Genomic DNA, 15,106 nt, shown 5'->3' on the forward strand with positions numbered 1-15,106 from the left:
CTTCATACATGCTGTATGATCTTGCCTGCATGAATCAAACAGGTCCTACTTGCTGAGAATTCACAATGCCTTTTTCGCCATCGAAACAGAGAGCCCCATTGAAAGTGGTGGCTCCTTGCCTTGTCGCCCCCAGGCACTGGCGGAAGCTTTGCAACAGCTTTGAGCCAGCGTTGCAGGCTCCACAACTTGTGGGGCTTGTGGCACAAGCGGGGCCCATGTTCCGCACTCCTCAGAGACGGGGTTTCCAGGCTGGAAGGGCAAGCCGCCCCATCTGAAAAGCCCGTCAATACCAGATCGCGGGCTAGGGCGAATCCGTAATACGCGAAAATGCTTGCATGCAGTAACCAAATACCCTCCTCAAACGATTTCACTAGAGTATTGTATAGACATACAAACATCTGTAGTAACTACCTGTATAAAATAATCCGCCGTTTTTCCCGTATAAAGTCAGCAATGTTACTGTAGCGAATCACCAGTGCCTGGTCGTCCATTGTGCAGGCAATAGGGAGGTGCAGTAGAAGAGCGGAGAGCCCCACCAAGAAGCCAAAGCAGCGACCACGCCTCGCCATCGACATCGCCGTCGCGCCGCAGACCCAGCGACGCCGCGGTGGAGCTGGCCCGGGGCAGCCATGGCACGGAGACGGCGCGCGATGCTGGCGCTCGGCGCGCTGGCGGCCGCGGCGGCGCATTGCAACGCGGCGCCCGCGCCGCCGCCGCCCAGACGCCTCCTCTCCTTCGACAGCGCAGTGACAGACACAGTGACCGACGTGGCGGGCGCCGCGGTGGACACGACCAGCAACCTCGTGAACTCTTTGGCGTCGACGGTGCTGGGCACGGCCGACGCGGACACGACAGCGACAGCGACGGCTGAACCGGGCGGCGGCCTGTCGGCGTCGGTCTCCCTGACGATCGGGGGCGCCACGGCCACGTCGACGGGCGACGACTTGCTGGCGTCGAAAATTGCGACCACGAGCCCGGCAGCGGAGACGACGACGACGAGCTTCAGCGACGACAGCAGCACACCCACGGGCATCGCGGATTCGGTCCCTGTAGCGACGACGACGACGCCCTCGACGGGGATCTCCGTGTCCGTGACGGTCTCGTTGACGGGGTCGGGGGACGGACAGGAGCCGACGGAGACCACGCCGGCACCGACAACAAGGACACCAGCTCCGACGACGGAAAGGCCGACAGCAGCTCCTACAGCGCCACCAACCACCACAGCACCGACAGTGCCACCGACCACCACAGCACCAACAGCGCCACCGACCGCGGCGCCTACGCCTGCCCCTACTGCTGCACCAACAGCAGCGCCGACTACGGCGCCGACTATAACACTTACGCTGCCGCCTGCAGAGGACGAAACAGGAAACGAGTCGGCAGCGTACAGTGGCTCGGACGGCGCGGCGCCGACGGCAGCGCCAGCGCCGACCACGCAGGCACCAACGATCTCGGTGGCCACGCTGGTACCCGTGGCAGTATCTGTGCCGACTCTGGCGCCGACGACTGTCTCCGTCTCCGTGGCCACACAAGCTCCGACGACGGTCTCAGTGTCAACTCCCGTAGCGGTTCCAGCGGAAACTTATGCACCTGTCGAGGTATCAAAATCGACCGAGACTCCAGCGGCTACTGATGCCCCCGTGGGTTCAACAGAGCCCCCTGTTTCAGTACCAGTATCAACGAATGCCCCTGTGACAGTGGCAACGGATGTCCCCGTAGTGGTGCCTGTGTCCACTGATGTCCCTGTGGTCGTTCCTGTATCAACAGAGATTCCTAATACGGCACCTATTACCGTAGCCCCAACTCAAGCCCCTACAGCAACTCAGGCCCCCACACCAGCTGCAGACTCGCCGACAAGTTCGACGTCAGGTGCACCTCCTGACCGCGATATTGCTGGCGATCAAACTGTAGCAACAGGATCAAGCTCCACGGATGCTGCAGTGGTTTTACCGGACGAGAGTACTGCTGCGTCTTTAGCGACTACCAGCCCCCCAGTGGTAAGCACAGGAAGCGCGACAGGTACTCCAGCTGCAGGTGCGACGGCGTCGCCCGCCCTCCCGTCGACCAGCGCAGGCTCCCTTGATTCAAGCCCGAACAACGAAACAGTGATAGTATCTTCCCAGAGCGGAAGCGAGGACCAAATGAGTCCGGGACACGTTCATGCAAGCTCAAGTGCTGATGTAAGCTTGGACGGGTCTTCTGATGAGCTCAGCTTTGGGAGCTCCGACGTGATTCACAGTGGCAAGCAGAAGAAAAATAAGAAGAAGCAGGACGCGCGTAGCAGCAGCAGCGGGGATTACAGTGCCAACAGCAGCAACAAGGGAGACCCGAGCAAACTATCAAGTACAAGTACAAGTACAAGTACCAGCAACAGCGGGAGCAGCAGAGGCGGAAGCAATGGGTTCGGAGGCATTCTCAATCCTGGCGGCGTGTCGGACGTGAACACAAGCTCCGCCACCTACTACAGCTTGGGCACAGGGTCGATTGTTGCCATCGTCGGTGTCATTGCAGGCATTGCAGGCGTCTTGGTGCTCTTCGTAGCTATCAGCCGGAAGAAGTACACGGACGAGGATGACGAAAGCCCTGTTCCGTATGGCGTGAACATCCGCTCCATGGCGCGGCTCTCACCGACCTTCATGCAGGACGACTCGTTCATGGAGAGCGGCTACAACGGCACTGCGCTCATGGTGGCAGTGCCGCCGCAGACCAACCAGTTCGACGGGGCCTCTTCCACTAGCGGCGAAAGCTCGGACGAAGTGCCATCACTCCGTGGCTACGCGATGATGAACACCACCAACTGTGACCCGTTGGCCGACATCAGCATACGGAGCCGGGTGCCAACTACGATGAGCTTTAGCGGTGAAGAAGATGCTGGCAACGTGCGGACGTCTGCGTTGTATTCATCAGGGGGGTCGTCCATGACAAGTAGCAGCGCTATCAGCTCGTGGAGTTCAGTACTCGGGTCGGATACCGAGCGCCAGACCATGCGAAACACACGCGATACCTCGTTGAGTGCCTGGTCGGCGACAAATCTGTCGTCCTTCGGGAGCACAGCCAGCGGCGGGTCGGGGCTGCACCGCTTGACACGGTCGTCGTCTACTTTATCCGCCGATATTCGACATACGGGAGGTAGCGATAGAAGTCGCGGATACTCGGGGCCAACGCTGCCACCCCCGCAGGAGGAGGAAGCGAGTCGCGTCGCTGCCGGGCCTATCGACTCAAGCCGCAGCAACGAAAGCACCGAGGTGTGAGATATCTATCGGCCATGATCGTTAATGAGTGTACATATATTACGTCGTGAGCGTCGGGCTGGTTGAACGAGCACTATTCTGAAGGGTGCACTGCAGGTTAACAATGTCCATCATTGATCGCTGAATGACACGTGAAGCGCACAATTTGTCGTGGAGCTATTTTCCAGAAATGTCCTTTTCTGTTTTGTTTTCTTCTGATAACTGCACAAGTAAGCGGCCGCTGTCAATGGGAAGACACGAATCCTAGGAGGACGGTCGACGCTGCCTTCAAAATTTGCCCATTACTTTATAGAGAACTCGAGCGGGGACAGCTTATCGAGGAGAAGCCGGTTAGCTTCTACTCCGTGGTGTGTTTTACAGCCAACAAGCCGTCCCGTAACTTTTAGCGTAATCATAACTCGTCCCGTTATCGTAAACTTAAAATTGTACTCCGTAACTTCGTTTCCTTTCGAACGGATGTACGATTAGAAGCCGGTTAGCTTTTACTCCGTGGTGTACTGAATTTTGAATTCACCATCATTAAAAGTGGCAAACGAATATTTTAGTTGCGAAAGGGAATGGCAACTACTGTCCTCGTAAGGGCCTGGTCGGGGAACGCTCGTCTCGGCTTTCGATCGTCTTAGACGATGTGGCGACATTTTTTCTTCTTTTTGATTGGCCAGTTATTAGCTCGATCGGCTAGGTTCATCGTCTCCAGACTGACCAATCTGAGCGACTAAATCACCAGTCTCACTTTGGAGACGAGCGTCTTCACTGCGTTTCGATGGTGCAGAGCGAAAGCATCGTTGCTGCAGTTGCTGCGGCCACGGGAGCTCTCGCGACGGCGGTCCACACCGCTGTGTGGGCAATTTCAAACCCAAAGCAGAACATCCTTACCCTGACACCGCTAGAGTTTGAGGCTATGCTTTACGACGCGGTCTACAACGAGTGGTTTCGACAGAATCTCAGGTGTAGCCAAGCTACGTTTCTACGGCTTTGTGGTGTTCTGCGTCAGGAGCTGAAAGATTTTGAGCTAGATCGATTTATGAAGGAGCACTCTTTTGAGGAGAAGGTTGCTTGTTTCTTTTTTTCTCGGCTCGCAGGGTGGCTATAGAGAAACTACGGCTGCGTTTGCAATTTCGAAGTCCTGGGCTATCGACGTGATTGGTATATTTCTCAAGGCTTTACGCCGGTCGCTGCGCAAGTTCGTTCATTTTCCGCGGCATGCTCATGAATGGACCCGAGTTCAAGGTAAATTCCAAGCGAAAGGTGGAATTCCAGGAGTGGTGGGCGCGATAGACGGCTCTCTAGTGGAGATTAACAGGCCCGAGGACTTTGAGGGATACTATTGTCGAAAGATGTTCCCAGCGCAAAATGTGCAGGCTGTTGTTGACGACAAAATGCGCTTTACTAGCGTGGAGATTCGGCCGGGCTCGTGGTCTGACCAAAAAACATGGCGTGCGTCTACTTTAGGCTCCAACTTCAAAGACTTTTTGCCAGCGGGGACCCACTTTTTAGGAGATGCAGGATATGCTATTAGTCCGGCTATCATGACGCCGTTCATGGAAAATGATGGAGCCGGTTTGACACGCAAGCAGCTACGCTACAGTTATCTGCATTCCCGAACTAGGATGACAGTCGAGTGTGCTTTTGGACTCTGCAAAGGTCGCTTCAGAATTGTTAACTGCTGCATTAACACCAAATGCGTCGAGAAGGCTGTGGATATTGTGGCTGCAACGATGGTTCTCCACAATATTTTGTTGGGTTTGAAGGATGACACTTCTTTCGAAGATGAAGATGACGCGCGGGTGAACTTCGATGAAGAGGAAGATTTTGTTGTAACTGGGAACAACTCTGAGATGACTGCAAGCTTTCTAAGAGATGTTGGTTCGAGAAAACGTGCGTCCATTTTGGTTTTTACCGAAGCTTTTGAGCTAGTCTAGAAAACGTGTGTAGCTAGATTTTAATGGTCGCGGCGAATCAAATCCAGTAGCTCTCGAATTATTTCATTCTGCACTCGAAGTCGCTCGCTCTGAACTTGCATTTCCGACAAGAGTTGCTCGGTTTGGGCATGAGCCCGCTCACTTTGCTCGCGGAACAGCTCGGTCTGTTGCTGCACAGCAGCTGCAATGTCTTCGGCACCCCCATTTCGGACTGTAGCAAGTCCTTGGCCCAAAGCTTCTAGCCCTTCGCTAAACCCTTTAGCAACCGCACTCAAACCCGCCTCCACACACTCCCCCTGGGTGCGCTTCTGTCGCTTATTAGTCGACCCCGTGGAGCCAGACATGGTGCGGGGCGTTGGAGATTGAGGAGGGGGAGGTGAGGCAGGCGTGGCGAAGGCAGCGACGTCGGCGCTCGCAGCGTCACCAGCAGCAGCAATTGTATCCGGGTCCTCCGTGCTAAGATGCGGTCGGTTGTTCATCCCCGTCGCATCACCCCAGTAGTCTTTCATGATGCAGTAGTGATTTGGGCGCCGCACGGGTCCGTCGTTGCCAGTTCGACCTTCTGCTTCCCGCGCAGACGCCCACTTTTGCTTCATGTTCTTCATCTTTAAAAAATATTCACCGCACATCATGATTAATAACTTAGTAGTGGCTCATTCCGATAGATATTTTCACATTGTAGAAATTTACCTTAGATTGGCACTGCTGATCAGTGAACACTTTGCTCTGGTTAACAGAGAGTGTTGATGCTAAGACGGCCCACGCATATTTGATGCGCTTGGTGTCCTTCGTGTTCTTGAAGTTGTCAGCTAACTCTGTGTAACGGAGGCGAAAGAACTCGTTCACATCATCATCGCTCCATGATGCAGCTGGCCTGGTCGAAACTCCTCGTCCTCCACGACCACCGCGACCTGCCCCGTGACCACCACGGCCTCCACCATGAGGGGGTGCTCTCTCGACGCCGCTCCCGTTGGGGTCCGTGCCGCTTACGCTTCTCTCAGCAGCGTCTTCAGCTTCAGCGCCGCCCACAGGTGGAGCAGTAAGGGTGCCTTCCATGGCTGCGAGTTCTCGAGTGTGGTGGTGCTGAGTCGAGCAGCTTGACACACCAAAACTAAGACGGTCTCCAGCCAACCGACCACATCGGCTCGGTTCACCTTAGGGGTAGGCTTACCGGAGACGAGCGAGACTGAGACGATCATTCCCCGACCAGGCCCTAACTAGTTATTCTGGTAATGTAAGCAATTCTTACTCGGCAGTACTGTACAATATTGATCAAATAAAGAACAATAAGCCGATCCTATCTAGGTTTAATTGCAGCAGCATCCTTGCCAACGGGATATGCATGAGTGCAACCTTGATAAGGCCGCTGTCTCCGTTCTGCGTAGCACTGCGCTGAGGACAAGGAACTTCAGTTCATTCTCCATTTTGCATTCTACCACATACCCACCCCACCCACACTCTCAAGCCGCAACGATGAAGACCATTTCCCAAGTCCTGACGACGACAGCGCTGGCGGCAAGTTGCGTCGTCGCAGTGGAGAACGGCATTCAACTGAGTGAGGTCTACGGTGGTCCGCACCGGGGGTCGGACAATCCAGTATGAAATTTTATTGCGAGGCCAAAGCTGCAGTAGTAATAACAGCAATATGAGGGTAACCAATAATAATAATTGGTACAATTTAAGAGCATCTCCAACGGTAGTGCAAAACTCAAGGAATTGCACGATATTTGCAAAATTGCAAAAAAATCATCCCCAACGGGGAAGTGATAGGGGTTCAGAAGTAGTGCTGAAGTAACACGTTGAAATCGATAGTGCAATTCCCGGATGGCGTAGTGATTATCGGCCTGCTATTCACTACGACCTGCCAGCTATTGCACGCAAAGTACAAGGCGAGAATACGCCTTTATGGACGCCTTCAGCGCGTGCACCCGTCCGAAAGAGGTACACAACACTCTCACAATACATATACTACTAGTTTCATAGGTATACCGGATGAATAGAAGCTCCTGGGCTTACCTGCAATTGCTACAGTATGTAGGGCAAATGACTTGTTGTCCCAAATGCATGCTGCAAACAACGGCGGGCCGTTATCGACCTGAAGTACGCTATAGTTGCCTATTGTGGTGCCTTTGCCGCGGATAACTTAAGCTACGCTACCCTTTATCGGCCATTGCGGAGGAAGGGCTACCCGCTTTCACTGCGCAATTTTGCAATACCGTTGGGGAAGCTGAACTTTTGCAAAAAAATTCAAGCGTGTTCGTCTTGTTTATGTTGCTAATCGGCCCACTTTGCCTTATCACTTTTGCGATTTGCTCTACCGTTGATGCTCTAAGTATATTGTACCATTCGTGACATGAGCATTGCCAAAATGTGACAGGAAGGCCGCAAACTTCACGCGAACTTTACGCAAACGTCCCATCGCTGATATCGAACTATTACTGAGGTGTCAGGCCAACCTATACAGTGAGAAAATACAGGTGGAGGCTGATGACGATTACAATAGCCCTGTACTCTTTCCAGGACGGTTTTGGGAAGTGTTGCTGTCCGGCAAAGCGCTATTGATTATACACCGCTTGCTTCACAAAGGCCACGCAACCCAAGGCTGTGCCGATTCGAAAAATAGAGATTATAATAGTTTATTATAGCATTTTCATCATTTATGAATGCCCAACCAGAATTCATAGTATTTGATATTTTATTGCTATTATTGAGGCAATATCATATTGTATTGGTTTCATAAACTTCCAATAATAAATAATTGTAGTGGAACAATACCATAATAATTGTTTTGCTATTATTTTTTTCGACCCCTGGTCCGCACGGGGGTGCTATTTGGACCAGTATTAAGCCCGTGGCGTAGACTTAGTCAGAGAGCTTCGAGATCGTATGACGCGAAGAGGAACACAGTCTACAGCCAAGGGTCGATAATCTAGACATGGGCCAGCGATATCAATTACTCCTGTAGTAATGGGGTTTGTGCCGCGGCAACTTGAGATCGTTGTTGCTATGGATGAGCTATCTCCGCCCACTAACAGGAAAGCGATTACTTCCGGTCGGTAAAATGTCTACGGCACTGCAAACTCATTTCATCTCTTCCTTCCTTTGCAGCTTACAACACTGTTAACTATCATACGCCTCACATACTGTACTATGAAGAAGGACACCAAGCAAATGAATCCGATGCACGTACAATGCCAAAGCCCGATTTCATTGAATCGACGAAACCAAACAGCTACGAGAGAAACCGAATACGGTCGACCAAAAACAATCTAACACTTAGTTGTCGATGGTGGCCATGTGCAGCACCAGGTCCACGAGGCGGTTCGAGTAGCCCCACTCGTTGTCGTACCACGCCACCAGCTTCACGAACGTGTCGTTCAGCGCAATGCACGCGTCCGCGTCGAACGTGCTCGAGTGCTTGTCGTGCAGGAAGTCGTTCGACACCACCTGGTCCTCCGTGTAGCCGAGGATGCCGGCCAGCTCGCCCTCCGACGCGGCCTTCACGGCGGCCTTGATCGCGTCCATGGACGCGGGCTTCTCCAGACGGCACGTCAGGTCCACCACCGACACGTCGGGCGTCGGCACGCGGAACGCCATGCCCGTCAGCTTGCCGTTCAGCACCGGCAGCACCTTGCCCACGGCCTTGGCGGCGCCCGTCGACGACGGGATGATGTTCTGGCCGCAGCCACGGCCGCCGCGCCAGTCCTTGCCGCCCTTGGCCGGGCCGTCCACCGGCAGCTGCGTCGCCGTCGTGGCATGCACCGTCGTCATCAGACCCTCCACGATGCCGAACTGGTCGTTGATCACCTTGGCCAGCGGTGCCAGGCAGTTGGTCGTGCACGACGCGTTCGACACCACGGGCGCCGAGCCGTCGTACTCCTTGTGGTTCACGCCCATCACGTACATGGGCGTGGCGTCCTTGGGCGGCGCCGAGATCACCACCTTCTTGCAGCCACCGTCGATGTGGGCCTTGGCCTTCTCCGTCGTCGTGAACACGCCCGTCGACTCGCACACGTACGTGGCGCCGGCCTTGCCCCACGGGATCTCCGACGGGTTGCGCGCCGCGAACACGTGGATCACCTCGCCGTTCACCACCAGGTTGCCGTCCTTGGTCTCCACCGAGCCGTCGAACTTGCCGTGCGTCGAGTCGTACTTGAACAGGTACGCCATGTACTCGAGGTCCATGAACGGGTCGTTGATGGCCACCACCTTGGTCTTGGGGTTCTCGATGGCGGCGCGGCACACGAGGCGGCCGATGCGGCCGAAGCCGTTGATGCCGATGGCGACTTGCTCAGGCATGGTTGGAAGTAGTTGAGTTGGGTTGGTGTGGATGCGGTGCTCGGAAGCGTGCAAATGAAAGAATGAACTTTGCCGTCGAGCTGCCGGCCGGCCGGCCAAGGTGGCTACGTCAGTCTGAACGGGGCCATGGATGCGCGGATACTTTGACACGCATCAGTCTGTGACAGTCTGCTTGGTCGGAGGGTAGAGCCGAGCCGTACCCGACAGAAATATAAGCCGGATTGATCACTAGGCTCCGATTATGCGCCGGCGTGCAAAGCTGCGACGTTTGTCGAGGCCTGCACACACGTTGTGCTCGAATCGATTGCTGGTCCGTTCGTTGCATGACTTCGGTCGTGAGCGCGAGCAAGCGGCCAAGGCGGTGCTCGAATGCCCTCATGCAACGGATGCAACTACGGGGAGGGGAGCTAGAGTAATACTGAGAAGAAGTCGGCTAAGTCGGGGACTTCGGACAAACATCGCGTGAAGCCAACAAACGACACGGGGCACGTCAACCAAGATTCATTCACACCCATAAACGAAGTGCATTGCATCTCGTTTGCCGCTGCTGCGTGAAGCCCATGTTTTTACTTGACCCCCGCTCTCTCAACATTGGAGGTCCGACCTCATCCGAGAGGCAAAAACGACGACAAAATTAGCGCAAGATGCCCAGTCGATACGTATTATAATTGAGTGAAGTTGTTTACTGTATTTACGAGCCGGCACAAAAAGTCGCTCGGCTCGTTGGTTGATCTGAGCCGAGATCGACAAAAAGAAAGGCCCCTTGGGCTCCGCTTGCAATGCTGTGACTGACGTGTGTGGTGTGCTCGGATTGCTGGCCTGAGCCCGAGCAAGCCATGAGTGAGTTTTGCATGCAACAACAGCGCTGCAATGCTGCAACATGGGGGTAACACTGCGCGAAGCCGACCTCAACCCCAGACTTACCCATAGGTAGAAGCGGAGTGCCTCGCATCTCCTTTGTTGCTTACTGCCCGTGTTCCGACAGCGAGGTAAGTTACGATCTTTTCCGACGCTGCTGCATCGGATGCCCCGGGGTTGCATTTTTGGCTGCCAAGCCAATTCTCTGGTTGGAGCTTTGTGCTAGCTATCGGCACCGCTGGAATACCACTCGCCGTTTCCGTCGTCCTCAACCCGCGCAGTAGAGCACCTTTTTCCGTTCCGCCGCCCGAAACCAAGCATGTCGGTAAACTGTAAACGACTTGTCTGAATGCCCTATAGGACATCGGTGAGACGGGATATCCGAGAGTAAATAGTAGAAGCACACAAAAAGTCTGAAAACACACACAGCCTTAGGGGTAGGTCCACCATATTAGAAGGCGGTAGTGAGGAGCGTAGCCGTAGCAAACCCGCGCGGTATTTGCGGAGGCGGGCCCTGCGACGAGCATTCCAGCGAACAATGCCTGCACGCCCACAAGAACGAAACTTCCCGGCGACGTGGGTGGCGGTCCATCGGCGCTGGCCCGTTCGTTAGCCGGAACGCCAGCAACACTGCAGTGGGCCGCACAGCCAACTCGCACACATGCCAGATCACTTAAACCCCTCTAATCGGCATGAGCTGTCTGCAGCTTCGCTTCATTGCATCCACTATCCTATGGGGATATGGGGCAATTTTGACGGCGCTCGACTGAGGAATATTTTTGGCTTTTTGGCCCCTTTTGCTTTTCGATTTTGGAAACCGTGGATCACTCTCAGATCTGCAGCACAACCCGCTAACATCCCATGGCCGACGAAGACCCTCGAGGCGCGGCGAGTTACGCTGGCCGCTGGAGGCCCCGCCGCAAGCTCAAGAAGGACGGCACCCCGCGCAAGTCCAGGCGCGGGTGGGGGCCCTACCGCTCGGTGCCCAACGAGCGCTCGGTCGCCTTCAACCTCTCGCTGGACGTGCAGAATCTGCAGCAGACTGTGCGCAACCTCTCGGCCCTGCGCGACATCCTGCACACCAAGGCGCTGGTGCAGTGCCACTCGCCCGAGGGGTCCCTGTGCAGGCTGGTGCACGAGTACCTGCACGTGTTCCGCAAGGGCGTTCTACCGCGCGAGGTAGCGGACGACCGCGACCAGCGCGCGTTAATGCGCCGCGTCATGGCCGAGGAGGTGGATCTGGGCTACGGCCTGTGCGGGCCCGACGCCATCATGGCGCAGATGGCCAACTACTCGACGTTCCTGCGCTTCATCTGCCTCAGGGGGATAGTGGACATCGTCGTCGTAGCCGAAGACTCGGTGGTGATCTCGGACAAGGCCTGGTTCCAGTTCCAGGTCACGCGCCGCACGATCGAGATGGTGTTCCCGCACATTCTCGGCAACGAGTGGCTGGTGGCAGAGCTTGTCGGCCAGGAGGTCGAAGCGGAAGGCCGCTCAACTTTCCACTTTAACACCGAAGGCAAATGCTACAGATACGACGTGGAGATGGACTTTGTGGGGGCGTTTACCAAAGTCGTGAAGAACCCGCACATTGTGAACATCCTCCTTGGACGAGCACTTATCACGCACAATGCCATGCTCGGTGTCATTGACGACCCCGACGAGCTGGAGGAGGAAAAGAAAGCACCTGCTCCAAGTCAGGAAAGATCGGACAAGGAAAACCGGCAAAGTGTACACTCGGGCGTATCCAGCCATGACGAGTTCTGTCACAGGATCGTGGACGAATATTTCGCCGCCTTTGCCTCTGGCCACCACAAGGATACATCGTCAGAATTGTTGCAGCGAAACTTCCTGCAGCACCGGTTCGCCTCGAAGAAGCAGGCTGACGCAGCGAGCGAAACCAATCGAGTAAAAGAGCGTTGGCGTGTTCTGAATGAATGCTTTGAGGTGCTACAGTTTCGCCGAGAGGGGGAAGAGAAAACTACTTCTTTCGACGATAGGAGCAACTTGTGTCGCGTTGAATCGGCGGCACGATACGTACTTCGCATCACCTTCGACACCGTCGAGTCTGTTTTCCCTCACCTGGCTTCCAGTGCAGCGCTGCTAGACGCTTTTGTGGGAAAAGTGATCGAGGTGCCATCTCACATTTTGTTTTCGATTGAGAAGAGAACTGGCCACGTTTCCAGTATCAATGAGAAGATGGAATTCGCTGCAGCCATGGCTGAGATTGTCCCGGAGCGACATGAGCTTGCATTCGTGCTTTCGAATGCGTTCTTGGTCGACGACGGGGTGGACTTCTACGCATCCTCAGTCGCCTCACCAGCACAATTATCCCAAGTTTGCGAGAACTATCGCGGTGATTCGCGTTCGATTCCACGAACAATGAATATTGCTGACATTCTTGGCTAAATCACTTAGTAACAGCTCTGAAGCAATGCTATTCCACTACTACCGGTAACAGTAAATGTGAAATACAGTAAGTCGAAGTTCGCGATTCTTCGAAGTGCGACAGTGTGCATTCGTTGTAAGCACCACTCAGCACGCAAAATACATGAGCAATGAGGGCAGCGCCATATTCCGTATTCCCAACGAAAACACTACGTCGTACTCTCACTACAATGCCAGCGCAGGTGAGCTGCTCTTCGCTCAACCCGTCCTCGAGATGGGGATGTGGCCAATCGATGATCCAAGGAGAGTTTTGCCTTACATCGGTTTTCAGACCTCAAGCATACTGTACTTCGGAGAAGTATTGCACTTTGCACAGTCCTCACAATGGCCAAATGTTTGGGCGGCTACACTTATGCTGCAAATACCAACGGCACACACATCTCCGCTGCCGTCGCGCAATCGCGGAAACAACTTGCAAGCTGCTTACGAGAGGAATATGTCAGCCGACAGAAGAGTTGAGTTTGCATTGTCGTAAACATTTTACTGAGCGAACGTTGCAGTACAGTACAGTTGGGCTGAGCTTGCGGCGTGAGGTTTGCAGGAGTCTTCCAACGAAGACACAAGGGTTACGTTTCCAGTTCAGCCTCGACTGTTTTGCCGACATTGGCCTCACTGTTGACCCGAAGGATACCCTACCACCGCCAGCGGCATGGGTCAAACAGAAAGTGCCCGCGCTAATCACAAGACTTAAAACTTACCAGGAAGCTATTAACTAAGGTTCAATAGACTACCTTCTCTAGCAAGTTGCGACACAACTAACCGCACCAACTCTGCCAAGAAGGGCACCAAAACATGCTGAACCCAATGTACAATGCCAAAGCCCGATTTCATTGAATCGACGAAACCAAACAGCTACGAGAGAAACCGAATACGGTCGGCCAAAAACAATCTAACACTTAGTTGTCGATGGTGGCCATGTGCAGCACCAGGTCCACGAGGCGGTTCGAGTAGCCCCACTCGTTGTCGTACCACGCCACCAGCTTCACGAACGTGTCGTTCAGCGCAATGCACGCGTCCGCGTCGAACGTGCTCGAGTGCTTGTCGTGCAGGAAGTCGTTCGACACCACCTGGTCCTCCGTGTAGCCGAGGATGCCGGCCAGCTCGCCCTCCGACGCGGCCTTCACGGCGGCCTTGATCGCGTCCATGGACGCGGGCTTCTCCAGACGGCACGTCAGGTCCACCACCGACACGTCGGGCGTCGGCACGCGGAACGCCATGCCCGTCAGCTTGCCGTTCAGCACCGGCAGCACCTTGCCCACGGCCTTGGCGGCGCCCGTCGACGACGGGATGATGTTCTGGCCGCAGCCACGGCCGCCGCGCCAGTCCTTGCCGCCCTTGGCCGGGCCGTCCACCGGCAGCTGCGTCGCCGTCGTGGCATGCACCGTCGTCATCAGACCCTCCACGATGCCGAACTGGTCGTTGATCACCTTGGCCAGCGGTGCCAGGCAGTTGGTCGTGCACGACGCGTTCGACACCACGGGCGCCGAGCCGTCGTACTCCTTGTGGTTCACGCCCATCACGTACATGGGCGTGTCATCCTTGGGCGGCGCCGAGATCACCACCTTCTTGCAGCCACCGTCGATGTGGGCCTTGGCCTTCTCCGTCGTCGTGAACACGCCCGTCGACTCGCACACGTACGTGGCGCCGGCCTTGCCCCACGGGATCTCCGACGGGTTGCGCGCCGCGAACACGTGGATCACCTCGCCGTTCACCACCAGGTTGCCGTCCTTGGTCTCCACCGAGCCGTCGAACTTGCCGTGCGTCGAGTCGTACTTGAACAGGTACGCCATGTACTCGAGGTCCATGAACGGGTCGTTGATGGCCACCACCTTGGTCTTGGGGTTCTCGATGGCGGCGCGGCACACGAGGCGGCCGATGCGGCCGAAGCCGTTGATACCGATGGCGACTTGCTCAGGCATGGTTGCAGTAGTAGGGGGGAGGGGTCTTGGATGCGTTGCTCGGAAGCGTGCAAAATGAAGAATGAGCTCCTCTCATGCTGGCCGGGCCTCGGCAATGCGTTGGCCGGTGTCCTGGTCGTGACGACACCGGTGCCCTCGTTGCCCTGCTCCGGTATCTTTGTCGCGTAGCTGCGGGTGGATTGCTCATAGCTCCCGCCGTCGGGGTGCCGCTGTTGAACATTTCGGCCCGTATGTGACACCGATACGTGGCGTAAAAACTTAGATCGGGCCGCCAGCCAATCGGGTGGCGCCGTAAAAAGTCTTTGAGCTCGTAAAAACTCCGAAAGATCGCGACCCAAGCAGAAAATCATCAAATCAATGCGATTTTACAGAAAAACGCGCCCGCCGCCACGCACGTTGAAGACTCATG

General features: G+C 55.3%; 5 protein-coding genes across 5 annotated transcripts; 2 read left to right on the top strand and 3 right to left on the bottom strand.

Moving 5' to 3' along the window:
• Window positions 1-629: 629 nt before the first annotated feature.
• Window positions 630-3,251, top strand: PHYSODRAFT_262859 (hypothetical protein; the record flags this gene model as incomplete). The annotated part of the gene is made up of 1 exon (XM_009525673.1): window positions 630-3,251. The coding sequence occupies one exon, from the start codon at window positions 630-632 to the stop codon at window positions 3,249-3,251; it is 2,622 nt and encodes an 873-aa protein (XP_009523968.1).
• A 1,942-nt stretch (window positions 3,252-5,193) lies between these two features.
• On the bottom strand, window positions 5,194-5,769 carry PHYSODRAFT_492764 (hypothetical protein; the record flags this gene model as incomplete). The annotated part of the gene is made up of 3 exons (XM_009525674.1): window positions 5,194-5,343; window positions 5,386-5,478; window positions 5,578-5,769. 3 exons carry the CDS (start codon window positions 5,767-5,769, stop codon window positions 5,194-5,196), a joined length of 435 nt encoding a protein of 144 aa, XP_009523969.1.
• A 2,592-nt stretch (window positions 5,770-8,361) lies between these two features.
• Window positions 8,362-9,472, bottom strand: PHYSODRAFT_557387 (hypothetical protein; the record flags this gene model as incomplete). The annotated part of the gene is made up of 1 exon (XM_009525675.1): window positions 8,362-9,472. One exon carries the CDS (start codon window positions 9,470-9,472, stop codon window positions 8,450-8,452), a length of 1,023 nt encoding a protein of 340 aa, XP_009523970.1. The 3' UTR covers window positions 8,362-8,449.
• Window positions 9,473-11,191: 1,719 nt separating this feature from the next.
• PHYSODRAFT_492696 (hypothetical protein) lies at window positions 11,192-11,974 on the top strand (the record flags this gene model as incomplete). The annotated part of the gene is made up of 1 exon (XM_009525676.1): window positions 11,192-11,974. A coding segment is annotated over one exon (783 nt), but the record flags the coding sequence as incomplete, so codon positions are not given.
• Window positions 11,975-13,586: 1,612 nt separating this feature from the next.
• Window positions 13,587-14,745, bottom strand: PHYSODRAFT_354375 (hypothetical protein). Its single transcript, XM_009525677.1, has one exon. It carries the CDS (start codon window positions 14,695-14,697, stop codon window positions 13,675-13,677), a length of 1,023 nt encoding a protein of 340 aa, XP_009523972.1. The 5' UTR covers window positions 14,698-14,745; the 3' UTR covers window positions 13,587-13,674.
• Between the last annotated feature and the right edge of the window lie 361 nt (window positions 14,746-15,106).

The sequence above is a fragment of the Phytophthora sojae genome (genome assembly GCF_000149755.1).
Source record: "Phytophthora sojae unplaced genomic scaffold PHYSOscaffold_3, whole genome shotgun sequence".
Classification (NCBI taxonomy): Eukaryota; Oomycota; class Peronosporomycetes; order Peronosporales; family Peronosporaceae; genus Phytophthora; species Phytophthora sojae.

What these genes read in the sequence shown, in the direction of transcription:
- PHYSODRAFT_354375 (XM_009525677.1), bottom strand. Translation starts at nt 14,697, where the DNA reads ATGCCTGAGCAAGTCGCCATCGGTATCAACGGCTTCGGCCGCATCGGC.